Source organism: Zosterops lateralis (genome assembly GCF_965231275.1).
Source record: "Zosterops lateralis genome assembly, chromosome: Z".
Classification (NCBI taxonomy): domain Eukaryota; kingdom Metazoa; phylum Chordata; class Aves; order Passeriformes; family Zosteropidae; genus Zosterops; species Zosterops lateralis.
Genome location: NC_139800.1, coordinates 4,762,808 through 4,789,503, shown reverse-complemented (window position 1 = coordinate 4,789,503; position 26,696 = coordinate 4,762,808). Strand labels below are relative to the sequence as shown.

The window sequence follows — 26,696 nt, the reverse complement described above, 5'->3', positions numbered from 1 at the left end:
CACCTCTGAAAGTCATCTGGTTGATGCTGTGCTCAAGCAGGGACATCTACAGCCAGTTGGCCAGGACTGTGTCTAGTTGGCTACTGAGTATGTTCAAGGATGGAGACTCCAGCACCTCTCTGGGTAATCTGTGCCAGTAATTGGTCATCTTCCCAATAAAAAAGCAATTTCCTGACACTCAGAAGGAACTGTCTGCCTTTCTCTTATGGCCACAGTCTCTGGTTCTGTCACTGGGCACCACTGGAAAGAGCCTGGGCATTTTTTTTCCTCCCTCTCTTCAGGTATTTACACATGTTGATGAGTCCCAATTCTCTTGGCCTTTCCTGATATGGCCCTTTGCTGGATATTTCCAGTATATCCATGCCTCTCTTGCACTGAACAGTCCAGAACTGGATACAGCACTTCAGGTGTGATCTCACCTGGAAGATGAAGGGAAGGATCACCTCCCTTAAACCAGCTAGCAATAGCCCAGGATACCATTAGCCTTCTTTGTGGCAGGGGCACTCTGTTGGCTCAGTACAGTGTAAAACCTTTGTTTATATTTGTTATATTGTTTTGAATACTAACAATAACAATGTAATTCTGGGACTTTTCTTTTATACTGTTACTTTGGAGAGATTAATCCTGTTTTACAGTGAAAGGATGATGAATCCATTTAATTTGATTCAGCTGGAAGTTCAGTTATATGGAGAATTTTTTCTTCTGTCAGAACTCAGAACATTTTGTCAGCAAAAGAATTTTCACTCTTTCATTGCCGAAGTCATTACAAAAGGAACGTAAAATTGTTATTTTTAATCAGAATATTAAGTTCTAAACACAGCACTGAATTTTTTGTAATTATATGCAAGAAATTAGAGGAAGCTATTTGATTTTCAGAATCATTGACTGATTGCATGAAGAGGTGAGATTCTTGTATTAACTGTGAAGATAAACATGAAAATTACTGATGCACAGGGTCTCTGCAGGATCATTTAGAAATGGTTTCAACCAGATCCACAAAACAGTAGCCTTCTGCTAATATATTTTAACAGGTAACTGTAAGTACAGCTTGTAAACCTACCGTATTTTTGGACTACTGTGCTTGAAGAACTGCAAGAACTTAGGTATCATGATATTGAGTGGCCGGTCCAACACATCACTATCTAAAATTTCAGCAGAATCTTCACAAATCTTCTGAAGAGCGCCAAAAGCGCCCTGTTTGAAAATGAATAAATAAATAAGTACCTTCTTTCACATTCTGAAGAAAACAAAATTTAAGACTTCATATAGAACAGGTAATTTCAGCACAACGCAGTAAATGTAGCTAGTCAATACTGTAAATGCAGCTAACTAATCAATGATTAAACTGAAATATTCTTAAAGGCATTTTATTTAAACTAGCATCTGAGCATCTGTCAGCTTTCAAGCTGGGAGAGTCAGCAATGACTAAGTGATAATTTTAGTTTGCTTTGATGCTCATGTATCCAAATATATTTCAAAGAACACTTAAAAGCTGATTTTTATTTGAGAAGTAAGCAGAATGAGAAAGAAGTATCCAAATTAATTGCATATAAAATCATATTTCCTTTCCTAATTCATTGTGGGGAAAAACAGAGATGATGGTCAATTTGAGTTTCATTTCAAATGTAGGGTTTTTTTTCTAAGAGAAAGAAGCACCAAACACTACACAACAATGTGGCATCTTGGATCATTAGTTATCTTTGAGGTTCACTTCATACAAAATGTTGCACACTTTCACGGAGATGTTATCAAGTAATTCAAATGGTGTGATCACCATCTTTATTTTTTTACATCAGACATAGCTTTATACTTTTTGTCATAGTTTAAATCTGTTATTTACTTATTTTCCTTCATTCAGACTAAACAAAACAGTTCATTTCACCTTGATACAGCAATCAATCACTTCTCCAGGTTAAGTTACAAGAAGAATGAACACTACTTTTACATAAGACAAAATTCAACATCAACTTAATGGTGCCTAAAAGATTCAAGATCATGGAGCAGTAATTTCAGAAGACTTCTCAGCTGAGATACTGTGATTATCCATCTGCAATCTTATTGCACTTTTTTGCAAAGAAAATCAATTTGTTTGAATGAACAGTAAGAACATGGACATTCTCAGCTGAGATACTGTGATTATCCATCTGCAATCTTATTGCACTTTTTTGCAAAGAAAATCAATTTGTTTGAATGAACAGTAAGAACATGGACCACAGATAGAAGAAAAAGTATCAAATTTGAGCCACTGCTCTGCAAGGAGAACAATGGGCATGTATAAATACACACAGACATGCACACAAAACTATACATATACATAGTGTCTGTGAAGAGAGATAAAAATAATGAAATTATCATCTTGTATTTGTATCTTGAAAATACCATCTTGTATTTTCTATAAATCTCCTTACCTCACAGGTATTGTAATCTTCAGAATCCAACAGGCTGCAAAGCTTTGGCAAGAGTTCAGGCCAATTCTGTAACTCCCCTTTTGAGGCAATGGTTGTTATCAGAATGCCTAAAAGAAAAAAAAAGAAACAGAAGAATGGAGAAACTGGAATCTCAAATGCTTTCACTTGTTTCATATCAATTTTTTGTATTTTTCTCCTCTCAAATATCTGAAGAGCTAAGAAAGTTATGGCTTTGTTAAGGACTGGCATACATAAAAACAGGAAGTATATGTAACTGCAAATGTTATTTGAAGGGCTTTAAACAGCAAAGGTGGGTTGCTTCTTCCTGTGGCCATGAAGGATTCAAACATTAGAAACCAAGTAACTTCACTTAAAAAAATTATAATTTATAACATTTATATATCTGTATAATTTAAAATTAATAACACAGCAGGGCAGCTTTGGCTGTAAATTTACTAAACACTGTACAAATCTGGACCTTTAATAAATGTAGAGTATCCACCCCAAGTCACTTCTTTTTTACTATGATAGGAAAGCATGATCATGGGAATCTGTCATTCAGCCTACAACCTAGTGATAAATCACGTGTACACAACTTTACTGTGTCTACACAAGATATTAAGGACACATTTTAACACCAAGATACCTACTAAGAGCTTAAACACCATGGCAGGTCATTCAGTTAGGAGCTGTGAGAGCCAGCAAACAGACAGGGCAGGCCAAAGAGTCGCTTATTCTGTTTCCACCACATATAGAAATCCTGGGGAAAACTGATCAGGTGACAGGGACAGAGAAGGCTACTTCTAAACTAGGATTGAATTTGTATGGGTCCATTTTGCCTCGATGCAAAATGTAACAACCAGCACAATCCTTTATGCTACTGGCAGCTCCTTCTAAGGAGTATGAACACAGAACTTGACACTACTACAACTAGTAAGTTGTAGTAAAAAGTGATGGAAAAAGCTTCCCAAGGTTTCTCCTTGAGCTACTCAGAATATATAATTTTTAGCATTTTTGGAATAAAATGCTAAAATTCTTGTTAAATACAGGACCACATTACAGAGTAAAGGACATTCTGGACAGGACACACAGTAACTAATAGGTATTTTGCAATATTGCTTTGATGCAAGGTCCTAGAAATGGTTTTAGAGGATGAAATGGACTGGCATGCAAATCAGACCATACATGTCATTATAAACTTCCTGTACAGGTGGTGCTTTGCCCCTGTAACTCCTGAAGCTGATTTCTGAACTTCTTAACTTTTAAAAGCTGAACTTCATATCAAAATTCCCCTTATAGGGCAATTGCTAGCTTTCAATGTCCTCTTGCAGTGAAGCTGTCCTGTTCAAATACTGAAACTATTTCCTCTGCTTGCTTTCAATCAGGAACTATATTAAGATCCTGCCCAGGCTAGAGAGTCCCTAGAAAGTTTTAAGAACAGTTACAGACACTTTCTAAGGAGAGGTATTTATATTCTGGTAGATTTGTGCGTCCTCAACAAACTCAGCTTGAATCTATATTTCAAAATTAGCACATGGTTACCACAGGTTAACAGTACAAAGAAGATACACTTGTTCATTTGGGGATTAGAATAAGGATAAGCTAAATATGACAAAACAATGTGCAGTTATCATTTGGTCTCAAGTCATGTGCTCATTTTCCTCAGCAAGGTGACTTCTGAAGATGGGATTAATCATCTTGCCTCAATCTGTGCCAAAAGAGATCACCTTTTGTCTGATTAGCACTAGGTGCTAGAGACCACAAAGGAGAGTGAACACTGCATTAAATCTTCTCTGATGCCATTTTGATGTACTTGCTCATTTTGCTCTCAGAATTCCTGAGATGTTATTTGCAATTGACTCATAAAATTCATAGTGCTTGAACTGCAGAAACATGTACTCATCAGAAAGAGCAGCTCTAATCTCCATCTGCCAACTCATGCTAAGAAGGCAGTCTAGGTAGGCAGTAACATCTTTACACTTCACCAGTACCAAGAATCCAGTGGGTACCAGACCAAGGTCAGACAGCTACAAGGATCGACCAATTCAAACAGGAGGGTGCCAAGCACAGCCAAAATGGCAACATTTAGGCAAGCACACAGTTCATCAGCTGCTACTCATATTCAGAGTTCACATATGTCTGTAATCCCTTCATGCATCACTTAAAGCTGAACAATACTTGAGCTACTAATCCACAAGCATTTCCTATCAGGAAAAATTAAAGAGTAACTGCTTGAAAACAATCAACCCCTACTTCCCTCAAAAAAACAGCACACAGACCATCACCAAACAACCCGAAGATAGGAAACCAAATGGAGCTGGAATATGTTCCTTAGCTGGCTCCATTGTACTCCAGAGAAAACTCCTATGAACAGATAAGCAAGCATGACTTCTACAACCTGAAATTCAGAGTACCTGCCACTCACAGATTTGTTTCTACTCTCATTAGGAACACTGGTCATTAACAGAATCCATAGTAAAGCAGCTTCACAACTGCCAAGACAGCGGGAAGAAGTTAAGAAATGAGTAATTTTTTCTGGTCTTTACTCTGTAACCTGAATGCCTGGAGAAGGAATCTTATAGAAAAAGTAAATTACTCTAAACAGTTACTGGTAGATTATTTTATAAGAAGAGTGAACTGAGAGAAGCTACATTTCTTTCTGAACTGACGCCCATACACATTTTCAGTGTTCAAACACATATTTTATGTTTTTCTAGTTTTTGAGCAGACCAGGAAAATTACTACAACATTAGAGGAAGTTGCATCATCAAAGAACAAACAGAAAAGCAACTTTACCTTGAACTAAGTAAAAATTATACAAACGTACATACAGTATATGTATATAACAATATATATAATACAAACATAGGTATTTTATGAAAGACATGTACAAAACCAAGGGATTTTAAAAATCAAAAATTCATGTAACAAATCAAACTTCTCACTGTAATTTTTAAGGTCTCTTCTGAGACCATTTCATGATTTTATGATATTGTGAAGTTCTAAACACCACACTTTCTCTACTGTTTTCTGACAGAAGCTCTTTATGTGAATGCCTTATGCATGGTATCACGATTCCCTGAAGGGTTGTGCATATGTGTGCACATAGAGGGTGGGGCATAGAAAACCAGCTAACAGAAGCATTTCATTGATGCAATCAGAGAACTGCAACTGTTCTTAAGTCAGACCTCCACTAGATTCCAGTTTTTAGGTATATAAGCTGGCAGCAAGCTCAATTTAAGCAGATTCAAATAAACTTACATTTAGTTATATTTCAAGAAATATGAACTGAATTGCTATATTACATCTAAGATTACAGGAATCTAGACTATGATAACTTTGTATTCACAATAAAAAATTTCATTGAAACATGGTGAGATTGTGATCATTATGAGAAACAAACAATTTTATGAATTTAGTAACTCTTTATGTCCCTAGTACAGCTCTCACCATTATCAGAAACATTTTCAGTATGCAGAGGACAGCATTAAGTGGAAACTTACCTACAGTAGCTCTAATTAAGGGGGAGGAATCACCAATGTTGTTCAGACATTCACTTTTAATGAAGTCAGTTACCCCATTTGGAAAGTTGTGAAAATGTGCTTTTACATTATTCTTCAAGATAAGACCACTCAAGGAACGTGTTGGCTCATCTGCAACAGAAAGTAATTACAGTCAATCTTCAATCAAATCACAGAAATAAAGCAGATTTCCAGAACAATGGCACAAGATCAAAGCTTATATATAGATATTAATCTTAATTTCCTTATCTCTCCTTCCACCTACACCCATCAATTCACCTAGCAAAGCTTTTCAGCTTCAGAGTACATAAATTAATCACCAAACATATAAAATTCAATAAGGGTAGTGTCAGATTCTGCACTGGGGATGGGGCAGCCCTGGATGTGCAGACACACTGGGCAATGAGACACTGGAAAGCAGTGCCACAGAAAGGGACACGGGGGTCCTGGTCAGTGACAAGCTGAACATGAGCCAGCAGTGCCCTGGCAGCCAGGAGGGCCACCCCTGTCCTGGGGACATCAGGGACAGCATCAGCTGGGCAAGGGAGGGGATTGTCCTGCTCTGCTCTGCTCTGGGGCAGCCTCACCTCCAGGGCTGGGGGCAGCTCTGGGGGCCACAACAGCCCAAGGGGAGGACACAGAGTGTCCAAAGGAGGCCACAAGGATGGTGAAGGGCCTTGAGGAGAAGCTGTTTGAGGAGCAGCTCAGGGCACTTGGTCTGTTCAGCCTGGAGGACACTGAGGGGAGAGCTCAGTGCAGTTACAGTTTCCTTGTGAGGGGAGGAGCAGGGGCAGGCACTGATCTCTGCTCTGTGGGGACAGGGACAGGACCTGAGGGAAGGGACTGAGGTTGTGTCAGGGCAGGTTTAGGTTGGGTGTCAGGAGAAGGTTCTTCACACAGAGGGTGGCAGAGCACTGGAACAAGGTCCCAAGGAAGCTGTGCCAGCACCAAGCCTGACAGAGTTCAAGGAGCATTTGGACAATGCCCTCAGGCAAAGGTGTGATTTTTGGGGGTATCCTGTGCAGAGCCAGGAATTGGATTTGGTGATCCTTGCTGGTCACTTCCAACTCAGCATATTGTGTGATTCTGTGATACATTATTTCTGTTTATTCAAAATCAGAGTACTGGATTATAAACCCTACATTTTAAGAGTAAGTTTTGAATAGACACATAGGCAAGGAATAGATCTGAAGTCACATGATACAGGAAACGCACTAAAGACTTTTCTCGGCCAAAGACATTCAGACATTCTGATTACACTGACAGGCTGCAACACTGATACTGTAAAAAACTGATGACAAACCCAGTTTCATCACAGTAGGATATGGAAATGATGAGGGACTGTCCAGTAAAACCTCTACCCGTACTCACACACAAATACAGTGTTCAATTTTTCTACGAAATAAGGTACTTCAATACCTTTAGAAATTCAAAATACTGATCTAATAAATTAATTATTAAAGGAAGCAGAGGGAAAAAGTTACATTAGATAACGTTAACAAGAAAGTGTTACACAGTCTGAGCTATAAAATAAATGCAACCAGAACTGACCTGAATTGAGTAAGAATTTAAGTTCAGGCAACAGTTTGAGTTCGGTTCATTGAGCTTGCTCTAACTTACTGGGCCAAGTAGAGGAATGGAAAAAGAACAGTATATATATCTTTCATTTATAGTGGAGTAGATTCATGTTTCATTCTTAACCAAGGGCATGAGTAACTTGGTATTCCATCTGAGATATGCTGAAAGTGAAAGATCTGAATGTTCTATATAAAGTGTTAGTTTACACTATAAACAAATTTAAATTTACAGTTTACAGCAACCCTAATAGCACTGGAAGATAATTTTAATCAGCATTTTAGCCACTTGTTGAATTTTTTTTGATGAAGTGCTGATTTGGGCAAAATACGAAATTCCTCTATGCCAAGCATTAGTCTACACATGGATCTATTACAGCCCTTCAGAACTGTTATTAACCCAACAGAAATGAAGATAAGCAAAATAAGAGACACAACTTTAAAATATAAAGTACTTTCAAACTAAAGGTACTGCACCACAACACCAAAACTCCCACAACACTGCAATGTCTTACTGATGGCTGACTGATGGACATTGGACACTTTATAGCAGCAAGAAAGAGAAGAGCTTTTCACACGAGAGGTGATTGTTTGCCTGATCAGAAATTAAAATTCATTTTAATCAACTGATTTTGAGTGCCAAAACCGGAATGCCTTCATACACTTTTTAATCTTGTCTTTTATGTTCACATTTCAGTTCTTCTAAAGAAGCATTAGTTAGAATGCTCTGGAACTACAAAAGTACTGAGGTAGAAACAAACATGTTCTTCAGAGTTCAGTAAGTTTATAAACCAGCAAGCCACCCAATGAATACATATTTGAGACAATTCTACAACTTTACCTACACTGTATGATTTAAATACCAACTTCTAAACAACATGAAAAATAAAACTCATTTCACAGCACTACATTTGCCCGCACTATTTCTAGGAGAAGGAAGGAAAAAAGGGTTTATTATTTAAAATAAAAAACTAAAGATTGTATGTGTGGACAAACTTCTCTCAACCTCACAACTTAGTTGTGGGCCATCATAAGTATCACTAAGTTACTTGGCACATCAAATCAAGTAATTTTGAGATAGTCTCTGAATTACAAGCAAAATCTTCACATCAATTCATGAGCCAATAAAGTGTGTCAAACTCTGATTGCTTTAACATAACTTTCATCCATTGACAGGTACACACACCTTTGGGCAATTCAGTCATTCATGAGTTACTATGAATATTTAAAATTGTGCCTGAGGAGAAAAGAAGCCAAAGGAATCCTCCTTTAATTTCCACATTTTAAAACTTTTGCAAACCACAAAAACCCATTATCATTAGCAGCCACAGACGCCAAACACAATAGTTACTGTAACTCTCCATCATCTAGTACTATCTTCTTGGTGTGAAAGAAATCAGTGACATCCAGAGTCTGATTAGACTATAGTAGGCTAGTCACTATTAGGATAAACACTAGAATGAAAATATTAAACACTGCATTAAGGAAAAGCATTAATTTATTAGAATGTCTGACTACAACTAGAAAAGAGATGAGGTGACAGCTTCAATTTAACCAGAGATCTACACATTATTAAGTGCCTTTTGTCAAAACAGACAGATTTGTCAATCAGTTTAGATAAAAATCACATGCAGGTGAAACTTCAGGACCATTTTTTTTCTTCACAAACTATTCTGTGGTATGCAGCAGTACGAAATGTCTTTAATCCATTCTTTTAGCCAAGACAACAAAAAAACTATTCTTCTTAGAAAGTGATTATCCCACGTATCTGCAACAAAGATTCCATGGGATTCATAATGGAAGTGGCATCTCTGACAAATGACAAAGACATAACAAAATGAGAAAAAGAAGAATTTTTTTTAAAAAGCAAAATCAATTATTAACAGATTGAGTGACAAGCAGAAATCACAAAGGACTTTGTACTAAACAAGCACCAACCACTTGAGACAGAGAAGCAGCCCAGAATCTGATATATAAGCACTAAGAAAAATTAATAACACTGCATCTTAAAATCTTAGTTTGAGAGAAAAAAATTTAGATATGACTGGACAAGGTTATTTATGGAATCCAGGGTGTTCAACAATTTAACAGCTACACCATCAGAAGATAGTAATATAGGTCTGTATGGAATTCTTGCTGTAACACCAAAATTACAGGCAGATGGCTTAAGAGCTGAGTAAGACACTCCTCAGTCTTCATAGATCTTGTGATCAGTTCTGTCAGCCATATGCTTCTGCCATCAGAAAAGCTCAGAGTCTTGTCTCCTTTTGTCTCAGTCAACTTAGAAGTACAGAGTTGACAAGAACATATAGTACAAGAAAAAGAAGGAATGTGAAGCAGACCTCTGGCATTTGGTATCATCTTTGGTGCCAAATCAGTTCATCAGCTGAAGATTCCTCTTTTCACACTGCCTCACTTTAAAATAAAATCATATAACAATTATCATTTGTTTGTCAGTAAATTCTCAATTCTGTTTTAAGATTCTCATACTAGTTCCAAATTTTAATAACAGAGAAAATGGATGCATAGCCCCATTACACAAATTATTTTAGGGTTACTGCAGTGCTTTTAAGAATCAAAGTGTGCCCTCAAACAGCCACAATTCCTCTACTGAGGGTTTGTATGACAAAGGTTGCATATGTGAAAGCAACAAGGTTTTTGTTGTACCTTGCAAGCCCAGGTAAGCATATGTTTCTCCATGCCTTTTGGAATCATAGGATGATTTGGGTTGGCAGGCGCCTTAAAAAGGTTATCTCATCCAACATCCTCACCATGGGCAAGAATGTGTTCAATTAAATCAGGTTGCTCAGAGCCCCATCCAATCTGACTTGGAATGTTTAAAGGGATGAGGCACTTGCTACTTTCTAGGCAACCTGTTCCAGTGTTCTACCACTTGCACTATAAAAAAACCTCTTCCATGCATCTAATCTACACCAACCTTCTTTTTTAAAATCATTATACCTTGTCCTATCACAATAAGCCTGGCTAAGAACTTTGTCCCTGTCTTTCCTATAGGCCCTCTTTCAGACAGGTGCAATAAGGTCTCCTCAAAGCCTTATTTTTTCCACACGTGATCACAGCAATTCCCTCAGCCTTTCCTGATTGCAGAGGTGTTCCAACTCTCTGATGGTCTTTGTGGCTCTCCTCTAGACCTCTTCTATGTCTTCCCCGTGCTCTGCCCCTACTTCCAAGGCCTGCAAATTTCCTTTTTGCCCTTTACTTTGACGAGCAAGTCAAACATAAATTGCTAGATTGCTAAAAGGGGACTGAGTGACTGGAATGAGAACCTTTGTCCATTTACAAGCTGCGATATAATGATTTATGAGCATGGCTATATTTTGCTGTGATATCTTGTGATATTGGCAACATTAGATGTGAGAGTGAGACTGTTTCTAAGGCAAAATTGCTGGTATGTTGATCTCCATCTTAAAGCTGTAAAGTCTTTTTCAGAAATAAGCTGTCGTTCTATGTTTTAACTATCAATATGGATTCACTAAGTACAAATACAAAATGTGTATTGACAATGACTACTGTTACTGTTGCCCATGAAGATTTCCAATGTGTTAATCAGACTGACTCTTAAAAGAGATAAAAGCAAAAAAATAAGAATCCCAGCAGAACTGTGTAATATGGGAAGCAGAAAATGAACAATTTCTTTTGTTCCAATATATAAGAATACAGCACAAAAACAGCTTTACAAGTTTCCTAGCAGAAAAAAAATCCTGCCTTTTTTTTTTTTTTTAAAACTGGACTATGCCTTAAGTGTAACACTTAAATGGATAAACACTTAAATGGATATGGTTACTATCACATCAGGAGTGGACTGATGGTATTTCAAAACATTCAGTGTATGTCAACATGTAAGTGACCTTGAAATGCAGTGACTAGACTGAAGTTAATCAGTGCTCTCCATTGACTTATGTGAGTCATGGAAAATAATTTAACTCAATTGCCTAAGCTTAGCAATGTCTGTAAGAGACCAAAACAAAGCTGGAAATGTTCTGCTGATACTGAGTTTTGCATATTTATTGAATAATAAGTTATGCTTCTTAAGATGATGGTGTAAATAAAATTGAAATGTGGACAATACAAGAGGAGTACTGAAGTGATCAAAAATAAACTTGTTGGTTGGTGTATTTGAGTCTATGTGGCAAAGTTTTGGTAGCAGAGAGGGACATGCAAAGGTGACTTCTCTGAAAAACTTCAAGAAATGCCTCCCAAGTCCAACAGAACTATTGCCAAATGGCTCTAAGATGGACCTGCTGCTGGCCAAGGCTGAGTGCATCAATGATGGTGGGAAAACAGCAGAGGAGGAGGCGCCCACCTCTTCACTCTAAAGACAGGACCTGAGGAAATGGACTGAAGCTGAGTCAGGAAAGGTTTAAGTTGGATATCAGGAAAATGTTCTTCATCCAGAGGGTGGCTGAGCAGTGGAAGAGGCTTCCCAGGGAAACAGTCAGAGGACCAAGCCTGACAGAGCTCAAGAAGCATTTGGGTAACAGTTTCAGGCACAAGGTGTGATTCTTGGGGTGTCCTGTGCAGGGCTGGCTAGGCTCAATGATCCTGATGGCTCCAATCCAACTCAGCATATCCTGTGATTCTCTGATTTAAGAAAGGAAAAAAATTACATGAAGAATTGCAGCCAGAGTAGAGAGGAGTGTGAATATGTGAATATGTAAGAGAAACAGCCCTGCAGACATTAAGGTAACTGAAGGAGAGGCATGAGATAGTCCAGCTGCTGGAGCAGAGATTCCCCTGCAGCCTGTGGTGAGGATCATGAGGCAGACTGTCCCCTGCAGCCCATGCAGAACCCCACACTAAAGCAGGTGGATGCCTGAAGGATGCTGTGCCCCTGTGGGAAGCCTGCACTGGAGCAGCCTGCTCCTGAAGGACTGCACTCCATGGAAAGGATCCACGCTGGAGCAGTTTGTGAAGAACTGCACCATGAGGAAAGGACTCTTGTTGTAAAAGCTTGTGGATGATTGTCTCCTGAGGGAGGGAACTTCTTACTGGAAAAGGGGGAAAAAGTATGAGGAGTGCTCCTCCTGAGGAGGAACAAGTGGCAGAGAGAACATGTGGTGAACTAACATCAGACCCCATCTCCTGTTCCCCTGCCTCACTGGGGGAGAGGAGGTAGAGAAAAGTGGGAGTAAAGTTAGGGCCTGGTGGAAGAGAAGTGTTTTTAAGATTTGGCTTTATTAGTCGTAACCCTAATCTGATTTGACTGGTCACAGAGTAAACTATTTCCCCAAGCCTGCAACAGTAATCTGAATGATCTCTCCCTGTCCTTATCTCAGTCCAGGGGCTTTTGTTATATTCTCTCTCCCATGTCTAGATGAGGGGAATTACAGCCACTACTATTAGTTTTGGAAGGTTTTGTTTTCTAACCACATGTCAATCAGAATGCCAAATTCTGTCTATCTCTACAGACTTGTAAAGGTTAAGACAAGAAAAAGTTAAAGAACTCATCTCCTGGTTTCACTTCTACTTTCAGCCTCTCTATCAAATCTCCACAACCAGGTTGTCCCAGCACTTTTCCTCTCTCATGTTGTCTCGTGTTGTCTCCTGATTCAGCAACTAAACCGGTCCTTGAATTCTATCAAGACCAGAGTAATCACTAATAAGAAATAGGTATTCAGCATTATGAAAACAAGATTCATTACAAGGTCCCAAACTATACAACAAATGCAGGGCAGTGCTGTAGTTTGAGAACATTTTAAAAGTAATGTAATGTCTCTGGCATTTACGTATTGAGGGCAGGGAGGAGGATGACAACACGGACTTTTGTACTTAATCAAGTGCATAGGAAAAGGAAATTACGATGGTACCAATGGAACTTGCTTAGACAGCATCTGGCAGGGAATGAATACAGATTTAGAGTCATTAATCTATCTGAAGAAACTGCCTCGTCAGATGAGTAGAGGTTTTGTCACTCTCTGAATATATCAAAGGTGAAACTTATATATTAAAATATGTGATAATCTGTCATTTGAATGTCAGCTGTTGGTTGACAAGGATTACTTGGCTGAGTAAACTAAGGCTGTGTTATCAAAATGAGTAATTCAGAATACTGTTCAAACTGCTGAGTACTGCGAAACACAAAATGCAAGATACAACACTGGTGCTGTACAGGGTATTGCACAGTGCAAATTTTAATTAGTTTTCCTTCTGTCTATATCCTAAAGGTATAGCTTTTCAGAAAGTTGTGTGGTAGCACACAAGCATGAATGCTGTTTTAAGGCCTGACTTCTTTGTTTCTCTGATATCCTTACAGCCAGTAAAGCTTCTTCCCCTATAATGACTATTTAATGAATGGAAAGCCTCCTCATTTTTATTTCCTAAGTCTGTACTCAGTGTGCTTTTTTTTTTTTTTTTTTTCCTTCCCTTCATTTTGGCTGACTTTTCTGAACAATATCATCAGGCTTTTAATTAGCAATATTGGGTTGCACTCTGGTAAACATCAGAACATAGTTTTGGCACTACTGGAGATGTTCCTCCTAAGCAGCTGTGTATGTAGCTAAAATAGGAAAATAGAAAGCACAGACCTCCATTAATTCAATACATTTTTGTTTTTTGTATTTTGCTACACGAGAGTTCTTACCAGGAAGATTAAGAGGACCAGTGAAAATGAGACTTATCTGAGATGCTTTGCTGGGTGACCATGCTGCTCTTCTGAGCAATTATAAATCCATCTTCAGTGACCATGCTGCTCTTCTGAGCAATTACAAATCCATCTTCAGTCTCTTTAGTTTTCAGTTTCTACCTACCACTTCATCACTCTTCTTTCTTTATAGGGGAATGAATATGAGGAAAACTGGGAGCTCTTATTATTTTGCAATGTTCAAAGCTCCTGAGACTTACAGATTGCCAGTCAGAATTCTCTCTGATTTGTAGCAGATCCACTGATTCAGAGAAAAACATACATCACTTGAAGTTATGTGAATCCTTTTTCCTTAGAGATATCAAACTAAAAATTTGTCCTGTTGAATCTACAGTTGCTTGAACTGCCAGTGTGACACTTCAGACAAAGCAGACAACTGCTGTAGGGCAAAGCAGTTATGAACTCCCTACACAGTCTGAGTGCAGACTGCAGTCATTGTTCCTTGGGGTTGAGTGCTCCCTTCCCTCAGCAGGTTTGCAGATGACACAAAACTGAGCAGTGCAGTTGACACAACAGAAGGAAGAGATGCCACCCAGAGGGACCTGGATGAGCTTGAAAAACGAATCCACGAGAATCTCATGAGGTTCAATAAGTCCAAGTGGAGGTGCTGCCCCTGGGTCAGGGCAGTCCCAGACAGGAGTACAGACTGAGAGAAGAAGCCCTGAGAGCAGCCCTGGGTAGGACTAGAGGGTGAAAAGCAGGACATGAGCCAACAATGTGTGCTTACAGCCATAAAGCCAACGGCATCCTGGGCTGCATCCAGAGCAGTGTGGGCAGCAGGGCCAGGGAGGGGATTCTCTCCCTCTGCTCTCAGACCCCACCTGCAGGGCTGCACCAGCTCTGTTGTGCCCAGCACAGGAAGGACAGTAACCTGTTGGAGCAAGTCCAGAGGAGGGCCATAAACATGGTCAGAAGGCTGGAACACCTCTCCTGTGAAGACAGACTGAGACCTGGTGTTGTAAAGCCTGGAGAAGAGAACTTTGGGGAGATCTCAATTGCTGCCTTTCAGTAGTTAAAAGAGGGAAAGCAACTTTTTCACTGACAGATGGTGGTAAGACAAAGGAGAAGGTTTTTAAAATAAACAAGGAGAGATTTGGATTAGATGTTAGGAAGAAATTCTTTACTCAGAGAATGGTGAGGCACAAAAACAGGTTGCCCAGAGAAGTAGTGGATGCCTCATCCCTGGAACTATTCAAGGGTTAGATGGGGCCCTGAGTAATCTGATATAGGGGGTGGCATCCCTGCCCATGGCAGGGGAGCTGGAACTAATCTTTACTGTCCCTTTCAACCCAAACCATGATAACCATAATTCTCTGATGATTATGTAACTCTGTCAGGGCACGGTTGCTCCTGAATGCCTGTTGAAAGCAGAAGGCCTGAGCTTCATGGGGGTTCTTAAGAGTGTGTATTATGTTATTATAGAAGGAGAAGAAAGGAGTTTAAAATGCTTTGCAAAAGCAGTAGTAATGCTTATCCTATTACTGGTATTAGCATGAAACTGTGGAGTTAAGATGTGCCTTTTCTATGGACAGTAAAGCAACTCAATTCTGAAGCTGGTAAAACATACTGTGGATATTATTATTTGTATTATTAAAAATATTTGGGTTTTTTCTTCTAGGTTCCACTCTCTTGTGACAATGAAAAAAAGATGTTTTAACTTGTACATGAGCAGTGGTAATGGGCATTCCTCTATTAAAGCAGATTTGGCTTCATAAAAATGCTTGGCTTGCCCAGCACTGGAAGATAACACACACGCTGAAAAGCTTTATCATCCTAATGCCTCATAGTAAGTCTCCTTTCTGAAAATCTAGAAAGAGGTGGTGATTCTCCTTCCTAGGAGCCTAAATCAGACACCAGCATCTAGCCTTCCAAACAGGAGGCACTTCTGAATGGCATCGAATCGAACACTGCTTGGTGAACAGAATCCCTTTAGAAACATGAGCAACACTTTTGCATCTGTAGGAAAACATCCCATAGGAATGTTTGATTCTGGCATTTTAAGTACACTTAGGTTTGATTTAAAAAGCCACCAAACATCACTGAGTATAAGAGCTTGCTTTTTTATAAAGCATAAAGAAATACCCATTGCAGGAGACTACATTCAGCTTGTAAAGAAACATAAAGAAAAGGCTTGAAACAGCTGATTAAATACCTCCACTTTACACCTAAAGATTTATTTTAAGTCAAAATAGATCCAAGACTACTTGAACTTTAGAAAATGACATAGCAACTCTTTCCTTGCATGGGCTTCAGAGACAAAGAAAGAAATATCAATGGAGATTTCATACTCTCGAGTCTGGATGTTCATAAAAAAGAACTCCAGGAAAGTGTTCCTGAAGCAGTGAATCACATAACAAATCCACAGTCTAATTCAGTTTCTTTCAAGACTCTAAATAAAGAAATAATCTGTCAGGAGAAGACTTTCCTTAAACCTACAAAATCCCTAAAGAAGCATGAAAAGGAATAATTAGCAAGCATATTGGGGAAAGCCATGGAATTTTTACTAACCTTACAAAATTAATTATCTCATAATACATATACTTAGTAAGTTGGCCAATGATACTGACTTGGGAGAAGCTGCTGACTTCTTCAAAGGTAGAGAGGCCCTGCAGAGAGACCTCAATAAACTGGAAGGGTGGACAATCACCAGCTGAATGAAGCTCTAACGAGTGCTGGATTCTGCACTGGGGATGGGGCAGCCCTGGATGTGCAGACACACTGGGCAATGAGAAAGAAAGAACTGGAAAGCAGAGTCACAGAAAGGGACACGGGGGTCCTGGGCAATGACAAGCTGAACACGAGCCAGCAGTGCCCTGGCAGCCAGGAGGGCCACCCCTGTCCTGAGGACATCAGGGACAGCATCAGCTGGGCAAGAGTGGGGATGGTCCTGCCCTGCTCTGCTCTGGGGCAGCCTCACCTCCAGGGCTGGGGGCAGCTCTGGGGCCACAACAGCCCAAGGTGAGGACACAGAGTGTCCAAAGGAGGCCACGAGGATGGGGAAGGGCCTTGAGGAGAAGCTGTTTGAGGAGCAGCTCAGGGCACTTGGTCTGTTCAGCCTGGAGGACACTGAGGGGAGAGCTCAGTGCAGTTACAGCTCCCTTGTGAGGGGAGGAGCAGGGGCAGGCACTGATCTCTGCTCTGTGGGGACAGTGACAGGACCTGAGGGAAGGGACTGAGGTTGTGTCAGGGCTGGTTTAGGTTGGGTATCAGGAAAAGGTTCCTCACCCAGAGGGTACTTGGGCACTGATAGAGGCTCTGCAGGGAAGTGGTCACAGAACTGAGCCTGACAGAGTTCAAGGAGCATTTGTAACAGTTTCAGGCACAGGGTGTGGTTTTTGGGGGTATCCTGTGCAGAGGCATGAGTTAGACTCAAAGAACTTTGTGAAGTCCCTTTCCACTCCGGATATTCCATGATTCTACTCATTCCCTTAAGATATTTAGGCAATTCAACAATTAGATTTATACACTGATTAGTATAAGTCAAGTCTTTCTGTAATTCTTTATGTATCTTAACTTCAGAGAAGAAAATGCTTTGCTGTTATTAAGTAGGCCACTATGTAGGGTATGCAGCATTTTAAACTATGAAGGCACATTAATCTGACTTGATTCCTGAATGGTAATGCAATCAGCTTCATTGCTTGATGATTATTTTTGTATATTTAATAATGATTTGTAGGGTGACTGTACGGGGGGGAAGTGGTAACGATACTTTTGTTTCAGTTTAACTATTAAAGCTCCTGAATATTTTCTAATCTGTGTCATCAAAGATGTCTTCTTTGCAAATTGACACATAATCTCACATCATGGTCTTTTTCTTGCTCAGCTTCCATTTTCTTTCAACACCAACATCCCAAGAAAGATCCTAATGAAATGGATTCATGACAGCTGCTCTCCAGATCAAGTTTAAATTTTAAAACTCCTCAAAAAACATTCACATCAAACTCACACAACCATTTTAAATTCCAGTAATATCTCATAAAAAGCTGTTTCAAATTATATGTGCAAAACTACATTAATTATTAGTGCCATGATTACCAGAACATAAATTTCCATCTGTGAAAAGCTCTGTTGAAACAAAAACTTGGAGGGGGAGGTAGGGGAGGGAACAGTGTGGGAACAGGACCAGTCTCCATGTTAATGCTCCAGATCAAAGTAAAGTACTCTGAATGACCAGATCAACACATGAACAAGACCCAAGAACTGCAGAGACCATGATTCTTCTATCTTCAGCTGGTTCATAAAAATCCAAAGTATTTTGGAAATAAGCTCAAAATACCATCCTTAAAACCTGTGACAAAAACCTGACAAAAACTTAAAAACTGACGAAAACAGTACTAAAGTAGGGTTCTTAGTTCAGCTCCTTTACCTCCAGAGTAAAAGATCATTTTAAGGACTCTGATCCTTGACTGCAACAGCCTTACACCACTGACTGTGATCCATCAACCCACTGAGACAACACTCTGTGGAGAATAAATAGTGGAGTTCCCATGTTTGGATGGGGGTGAAGAGCCACTAAAGCACCTTCACAAGATCACAACTGTGAAACTGCAACAGAATTGACAACTGCAGTTACACAAACCAGCAGAAAGTATCAGGACCATTATTTACCTCCCTCAATATTTTCCCATTGGCACAAGGACCTGCTGAGAGCCCAGCAGGCAGGAGGGGGAGATAAATGCAGAACTTTACAGAAATGATGCAAAACTAACTATGTCCCATTGAATAACAATGCACAGGACAGCATCTTTTGAAAATTTAGTGCAAACTACATCCATCTCCCATTCACAAAGTTCAGGATGCTGTTTGAAATAAAATGTGATGTAATTCTGGACTGAAACTAAGCAGAAAACACCAGGAAATTGAAGTTGTCCTACAACAGGACAAGGCAAATTAAGAAGGGTGCTATTTCTGTGTATCTTAGCATAGAGAAAGAAATACCTTACAAACATTGTTTGCAGAAGACATAAACAAAGCAAGTTTTCATACAGGCAACTCTGGAAGGCCTGAAACAAACTCAGTACTTCTGCTTGCAGTATGAATTGTCCATATTATGACATCCAGAGGTTCTGACCTGCCTCAGGCTTCACGTATCTTGGAGAACTGCCTCAAAACACCTTAAGCAGAGACTAGAATGGGTCTGAGCAAGACAGCAAAGAGGCTGAAATCAGGAAAACACATTCTCACACTTTTCTTTGAAGAAACATACTTGGACTAGGGATGCAATAATGCAAACAAGGAAAGAGGGATTGAGATGCATGACCACAGAAGGGGAGCTGCAGTTAAATGAAAAAAGCAACAACAGAAGCAGAAATGATGCTTCCATGTAGCACTGGACTGTTCCAGTCAACCACACAAAATCCAGAAAATTATCTGAGAAGCAGAAGCAACGTGCACACAACACTCCAGAAAACAAATTATTAATTTAACTAGAGGATTCTGAGCTCACCTCGGGGGACACTGGAAGAACAAAACCACAAACAAAACACTAAGGACAGGGCAGTGTCACTACATTATCTGAGAGGTTTTTTACCTTCCAGTCCAAGGAGGAACAACTACACTAACAGTGCCTACTAGTAATATTTTCAATTACAGATAAATTAGCAAAACAACCTTTTTTTTCATTCAGACTACTTTTCAGTTAGTCTGGACTCCATCTTACCTACCCAAGGAAGATCTCTAAGCACCACACTTTGTGGGAAGCACACTCTGGAGATCTGTATCTTAAACTTTAATGGCTTGGGATCTTATTTTATTTCATCAGCCTGCCTACCATCTAACTGAATGCTGTTTCCTTAAGAAGTTTTATATTGTGATATTTTTAACACTGGGGTTCATCCTGATTCCCAACTCTATCTTTAGAAATGCACAATAATTTTAAAACAATCAAAACAAACAAACAAACTTTCAACAAACAAAGCCTAAAAACTCAAACAACAAAAACCCTAAACAAAATCCCAAACAAACAAAAAACCCAACAAAAACCCCACAAACAAACAAACAAACAAACAAAAAAAAAACCAAACAAGAAAAAACCCAACAACCAAACCCAAAAAAACAAATAAGAAATTAAACCTGGGGTGTATGTATACATGCTGCAGCAGCAAAGTAGGCCATATATTTTTGCTGATGAAATGGCATCAGGGCATTCCTGCTTCCAGGAAGACCCAAGCTAAACAAGCTTTGACAGGGCCCAGAAAAATTTAAAAACAAAACCAAGAAAACCCTTATTTATACATAGGATTATCACAATAGGCCTTAAACTACTAAGTCACAAGAATTCGGGAAGAGAAGCCCGATGGAACTAAAACTAGAGGAAAAGAAGGTAACACTTTTTTCAACTGAATAGTAACAGTGCTAAAAAAAGAGCAAATTTCCTGCGCCTAAGGGTTACCTAAGTATCTTAACGGCAGGGCTCAGTGAAAGCCAGTTTTGTAAAAGGACTGCAGTTACAAAAAAAGTTTTCTTGCAAAGTTAATTGTCCACACGGGTGTAAAACTCAGGTCAAAGGTCAATTGGTGCAATTTTCACTGCAGTAGAAGGATACTATTTAACAAACATTTCAACCAACAAATGACAGAATTCCCACATTAAGAAGCAGTCACCTAAATGTATCCTTAAGCACCATTTTCTGAGCAGAAGTTTCAACAGTAGCAAACACTGAATCAAAGCTTAGTTCCATCTGCTGCCAAGCCAGGATCCTCTTCCTGCGGACTGAAAACTTAATTTTTATTGAGTAAGCTGTCAGAGATGTCACAAGCCTATTTTCATTGCCCCTTCTGCTGGAATAGTATGGACACAATAAAAACATGAACTTCTAACAGTATGAATATCTGTGCTTTGGTCTGTGGCGAGGCTGTAGTGACAGAAAACCAACAGAACCTGGTTCAGGAGAGAAAAAAGCCAGAATGCTTTCTCAGTCATACTGAAAACAGGGATCTGCTGGGATGAATCCATCCAATACTGCAGCTGCTGACCAGCAATGCCAACGGTCTCATCACCTCACCTGAGCATGAGGGAAGTGAAGGGCTGTTGGTTGGATTCAAAGTAAATCCAACCAACAGTCTTCTGATATTTTTCATTAGTCCTACCTAAGCAAGGCAACAGAATTTGAATATTTAGAATTTAGATTTCGGCAAACACTGAAAAATATGAAAAATGAAGCATATGAAAAATACCAACACCAGTCTTGGTTATAGTACCTTCAATATTTTGCAAATTACCAGAAACACAAAGTTAAAAAATAGTTGCCTTGGACAAAAGGTTATGACCCTAAAAATGTCATGATGAAGGACAAGAGCATCACCAAAGTAACAGGTGCTTTTCAACAGTCTCACAAAAGGCCTGATGTATTTGTGAGAGGTATCAGTGCAATCTGATCCAAAACACCTCTCCCTGGAAGTTAACTTGCTACTTCTTCCCAGCTTGGCCCCTCAACCTGCCAGAACCTGCTTTTTTTCCCCCTCAGATAAAACAGCTTTACACAACCATTTTGTAACAGCTGGCATCTCCTACTCTTCATCCAGTTCTACAGAGCTTGATGTGATTAAACATAAGGAAGGGAAAAAATGACTACTGAATAACCAAAATCTGTTAGGAAGAGAGATCTTGACACATCACTGAACACCAAACATCTATGACAGTCCAGAACCTCACGCTCAAATGGTGAATGAAGAAAGCGAAATTGGGAAGTTGTGTTAGTGTCAGAAAACAAATTTGTGGACAAAAAAAAAAAAAGAAGTGAAACATCCTTCTTGTCACGTCCTTTGTACAGATCCCGTATCTCTACTAGTGGAATTGCTTTGCTTTAAATTTTTGTGATGTAAAGGACATGTTATCTACACTGGCACCTTATTCAAAGTATCCTGGCTGGCTCAAGTCTTGAAAATGCTCTAAGGCTTAAGGTGCTCCCCCCCAAGACTTTACAGATTATTAGGTGACTTCCTACACATAACACGAAAGCATAGATGTATTCCAGCCTTCAAACATGAAAATGCTTTCATACTCCTCTGTTTCCCTCCTCCTGAAGTAAGCTGATACCAAAACAGTGCTTAAAATGTAGGCAAACCTTCTTGACAATTCTTTGAACATTACAGGGCCACACATAATTAAAATCTAATTCGAAGGGAAAAAGCAAGCAAGTGAAACACCAAAATGCAGAAAAAGCATAACTAGCAAACCACTAAAGGAAAAAACCCTAAAAAACTACCATAACAACCAAACATGATTACAAACAAATATAAAGAAACAGATGTGCTAAAAAGCAGATCTTGAAACAAATTTCCTTTCTGTACCAAAGACATCTCAAAACTGTAGTACACTGAAAAGACAATTTTTCACACACCCAGATCACAAAGGAAATGGCTGAATTTACCAACTGGTAGAGGCTACACACTCTACAGTCTGTACTGTAATGTCCTTAACAATAAAAGTACATGACTGACTTCTAACTGTATTTTACTGCAATAAAATCTTCAGAATGAAGATTATGACAGACATCTTTGGACAACTCTAAATACGTAGCCTTTAAAGTATTTAGCAGTCTCATTACTATGGAGATAATTAAACTTAGCAGTATGTTTTATAATGCACACAGTCATGATTCATCACAGTCATTCCACAACTTTACTGCAGTCCAACAGAGGTATGATGCTCTAACATTTCTCACAAGATTTCATGGGCCACTTAGAATGGATTCCATTCTAAGGCTGATACTGCAAGTACCATTAAGTTATCAGATTTTTTTTCCCCCAGAAAGACCACTGAGTGCACAGGTGAATTCTACATGACCATGGACACTCAACCAACCAGCAAACTGACTAGAGTCAGCTTTCTATTTCTTTGAAGCAAAATAATACTTTTTTTTTTTTTTTTTTTTTTTTTTTTTTAAGGCAAAGAAGTAAAATAAAACAGTCGCTATCTCAAGAACTTACCTTCAGACTTCAATTTTGTAAGAACAAAAATCAGGTAGTTGTTGAAATCTGGATACTGATTGAGTTGTTCTAGTTTCTGAAGAGAGAAACTGTTAAGGAAAGTTGAATCTTTACATACAACATTTAAAGCTTTCTGCATACAAAGACTGTTATATTTTTTATGTACTGCTACATCACTTCAACCAGCTGTGACTGTAAGCTCACAAAATACAGAGAACAACCTAAAAACAGTTTCTGTGATTTTCTTACTACAGCAATAGCTTTTAGTTATGGGGAAGTCTAAAAAATAATCCATGGACAGACATAAAAATTAACAGATCCTAAAAAATATCTGTAAAGCTCTATCGCCAGAACAGGCAGCTGAACATTACCAACTGTGGAGTCAAATGGATCAAAATCAGAAAAGGAGAAGAATGAACAGAAAGAGCCAGATTTAACAGAAACTTAATGAGAAAACACTTAACTGGTCTAAGAAATGAAGACTAGCTCTTAGACCACTTTTCTTAACAACTTCTCCTAGTTAACTCTTCCTTTTTTCTTCCATGAAACATAAAATAAATTAATTTGAAAAAAACCTGAAACCATACCAATTTATAACTTTACTAACCAAGGTTTTTAGCTCACCTATACTTCCCACTTCATTGTATTTGACATCTTTACACCCAAGTGTGCTAAAACGGCATCATAGAGAAACAACATTACAGAACAAACACACAGCTTTTTAATTTTTCTACAAAAATTTATAGATTAAGTACTTTAAATTTGAAACAATTAATCATAACACTCCTTGGACATGCTAATTAACAGCATCCTGGAATACAACAGACATCATAATTTTATTTTTTTTTTGTCTGTGTGGAAACAGCCTCAAAGGACAAAAAAATTATGTATAATTTTGGGGTTTTTTAATTATAGGACATGGTCTGTCGAGTTGTATTAGATAATTTTCCCAAACTGATGTACAATACACTGCTAAAACTATCCCACTTCTCTCACCTTTTATGAGCCAACATATGAGGACCTACTGGAAAGCACAACACAGGTATCAACACAGCAGGGAGGTTTCACTATTACTTAAGAATTCCAAGCACCAGTTGACTTTTGTTCAGACAAGTTCTATACACCGTCAATTCAGACAGCATCTTATACTTATACTGCCCATCCTGCAAATATGATGCTATAGCTCAATAAACAAACCAGATGTAATTCAATTATTTGAAGCAAAGCTTTAAAATACAATTTTATACTAAAGCTACACTATAAACACTGTTCCTGTAAACACTTTGATATTTTAAATACTAAATACTGGTTTAAGCTTGGGGCATCAGCAGAACACTAATTCTTTAGACTCTTCTGTTAAAGATTTTTCAAAGAAAGCAATCATATCTTAAAAATTTAGAACACAGCTGAAAGAACAAGATGATCAAGAAGAAATCCACCTTCACCTTTCATACAGGAGCAGAAGCCTTCCTCAAATTTACTGCATTTGCTACAAAAATCTAGAAGTGGAGCAAATTTGGCTTAAAGCTAAACTCTTAATATAAATATATACAGACACATGCATGTTCTTACCTACTTAAATAAATTCTGTTGCTTTCTGTGGAAACCTTCAAGAAAGTGCCTTAAATAAAAAGATACCCAGCTAATAAACTCATATCCTTCATAGAATTTCAGCACTTCTACAAATTTCAAAGCACTTATGGCTAGCTCAAAGAGCAGGAGACAATAGATGAGGCCTTCATTTTTTTTAAGGCCTATCCTTCTATTAGCCTTAATTTAAAATTCTGCTTTCCCGATCCTTGCTCCTTAAAAATCCTCGCTATTCATTATTTCTACAATGAAGAGTGACCGGAGGTGGTGAGGGGGCTGGGGGGATGGGAGGAGGAGGGGCGAGGGTAAAAAAAAAAAAGAAAAAAAAAAAAAAAATCATCAATCTACAACACCAAAACGTACTGCAAAGCAGCACAAGAAGCTCTACATACAGCAGACCTCCTCCTTTAATTTTAACGAGCCGAGTTTGGGGGATCAGGCTTCCAGGAAAAATCACAACATCCTCCTGAGCACGCACCGAAATGCGCAGTGTCAGAGCCAGCCGGGCCCACGAGGGCGCGCAGGCAGCGGCTCTGCCGAGGCTTTCCCCTCGAATCCCGGGGCCGGATTACCCCGGGAGGCCCCAGCCGGCCCCTCTGTGCCACGGGGGCGGCGGGAACACCGCCGGGACACCCCCGGCCCCTCGGCAGGACCCGCCGGGCCCAGGGCCCCGTTCCCGCCCGGCCGCCCTGGGGGCTGGGCGGGGGAACCGAGACAGCGGCCAATATCGGCGGGAGCGCAAGGCTTTAAGAATAAATTAATAAATTTTAAAAAAAATTTAAAAAAAAAAAAAAAAAAAAAAAAAAAAAAAAAAAAGTCCCCCTACGGCCATCCCCAACGCGGCCCCTCGTTGTCTCTGGGCTCGCAACAGGTGCCCGGCGCCCGGCGGGGTGAAGGCGGCCCCGCGGCCCCCACGGGCCGCCCGGGCGGTTCAAACGCCGCGCCACGGGCCGCCCGCTCCGGCCTCGGCTCGGCCCCCGCGCCCTGCGGCGGCTCCGCGGCCGGGCCCGGCCGGGCAGGCCCCGCTTGCCGCAGCGCCGGCCCCGCTGCCGCGCAGGCCACGCTCCCCCCGCCCGCCCGCCCGCCCTTCCCCGGCCGCCCCCGGCCCGCTCGGGGGGCCCCGCCGAGCCCCGGCCAAGGATACTTGTTGCACGGCTCTCTGCGTGGTGGTATCCGGGGACTGGGACTCCTTGAGCAGCTGCAGGATCTGCTGGAGCCCCTGCTCGTCGGGCTTCCACTCGTACTCCATCTTGGCTGCCTGGAAAACAGCAGACAACAGGCGGTCGCGGTTGGCGGCGCGGCAGGGCCCGGGCGGGGGCGGGCGGAGATGGAGGAAGGCCGGGCCGGGCCGGGCCGGGCCGGGGAAGGGGCGCGGCGGTGCTCGCTCCGCTCCGCTCAGTCTCTGGTGGCCCCCGCGCACCCCCGGACAGACGTAGGAAACACCGACCTGCTCCCCGCTGCTTCCGCGCCGAGCAGAGACTGAGTCACGACCAATTTGTGATCCGGAGCGAACAGCCGCCTGGCGTCCTGCTGCTGGGTCCTAGCGCCGGGCACGGCTCCGCCCGCCCGGGCCGCCTCGGGGCTGCCGGCGCCGCCGACCGTCCGCCTGTCCCCGCTGCGTCCCACACCGCCGGCAGCCTGCGGGCGACACAACGCCAGAGACTCACTCCTGGGGCTTTCCCCAAGGGAAACGGGGAGCCCGAGCCGCCCTCGTAGGAAAACAGAGAGAAACTTGCGGCGAACGGGACAGGCGAGGGGCGAAGCGGCCCCCCGGGATAGACCCCGGCAGGGAACGCGGAGCCTCCCGCCTTCTGCCCGCGGAAACCAAGGGCGAGCGCCAAACCAGAGCCCGGAGTCGGCAACGTGGTACCTGCCGCACTTGTACGTCATTTGGCCGAGCGCTGAGCGCACCTCAGGAGTTCCCAGTTCCACGCGTAAAGAGGGAACGGGACGAAATATGCGGGGAAGTAAGGGGAGGCTGGGGCATGCGAACTCTAAAGAAACTGCTTTGT

At 40.6% G+C, this 26,696-nt stretch overlaps 1 protein-coding gene across 1 annotated transcript in view; it reads right to left on the bottom strand.

Moving 5' to 3' along the window:
- Window positions 1-26,224, bottom strand: part of TNPO1 (transportin 1) — a 51,959-nt gene extending 25,735 nt beyond the window's left edge. Inside the window, exons 1-6 of the mRNA XM_083883061.1 lie at window positions 26,132-26,224; window positions 25,829-25,942; window positions 23,095-23,170; window positions 5,912-6,061; window positions 2,409-2,515; window positions 1,061-1,194 (exon numbers count right to left, since the gene is read on the bottom strand). Of these exons, the coding sequence (XP_083739187.1) occupies window positions 1,061-1,194; window positions 2,409-2,515; window positions 5,912-6,061; window positions 23,095-23,170; window positions 25,829-25,933 (572 nt within the window). The 5' untranslated portion in view covers window positions 25,934-25,942; window positions 26,132-26,224. The remainder of the gene's footprint in view (window positions 1-1,060; window positions 1,195-2,408; window positions 2,516-5,911; window positions 6,062-23,094; window positions 23,171-25,828; window positions 25,943-26,131) is intronic.
- Window positions 26,225-26,696: the final 472 nt, after the last annotated feature.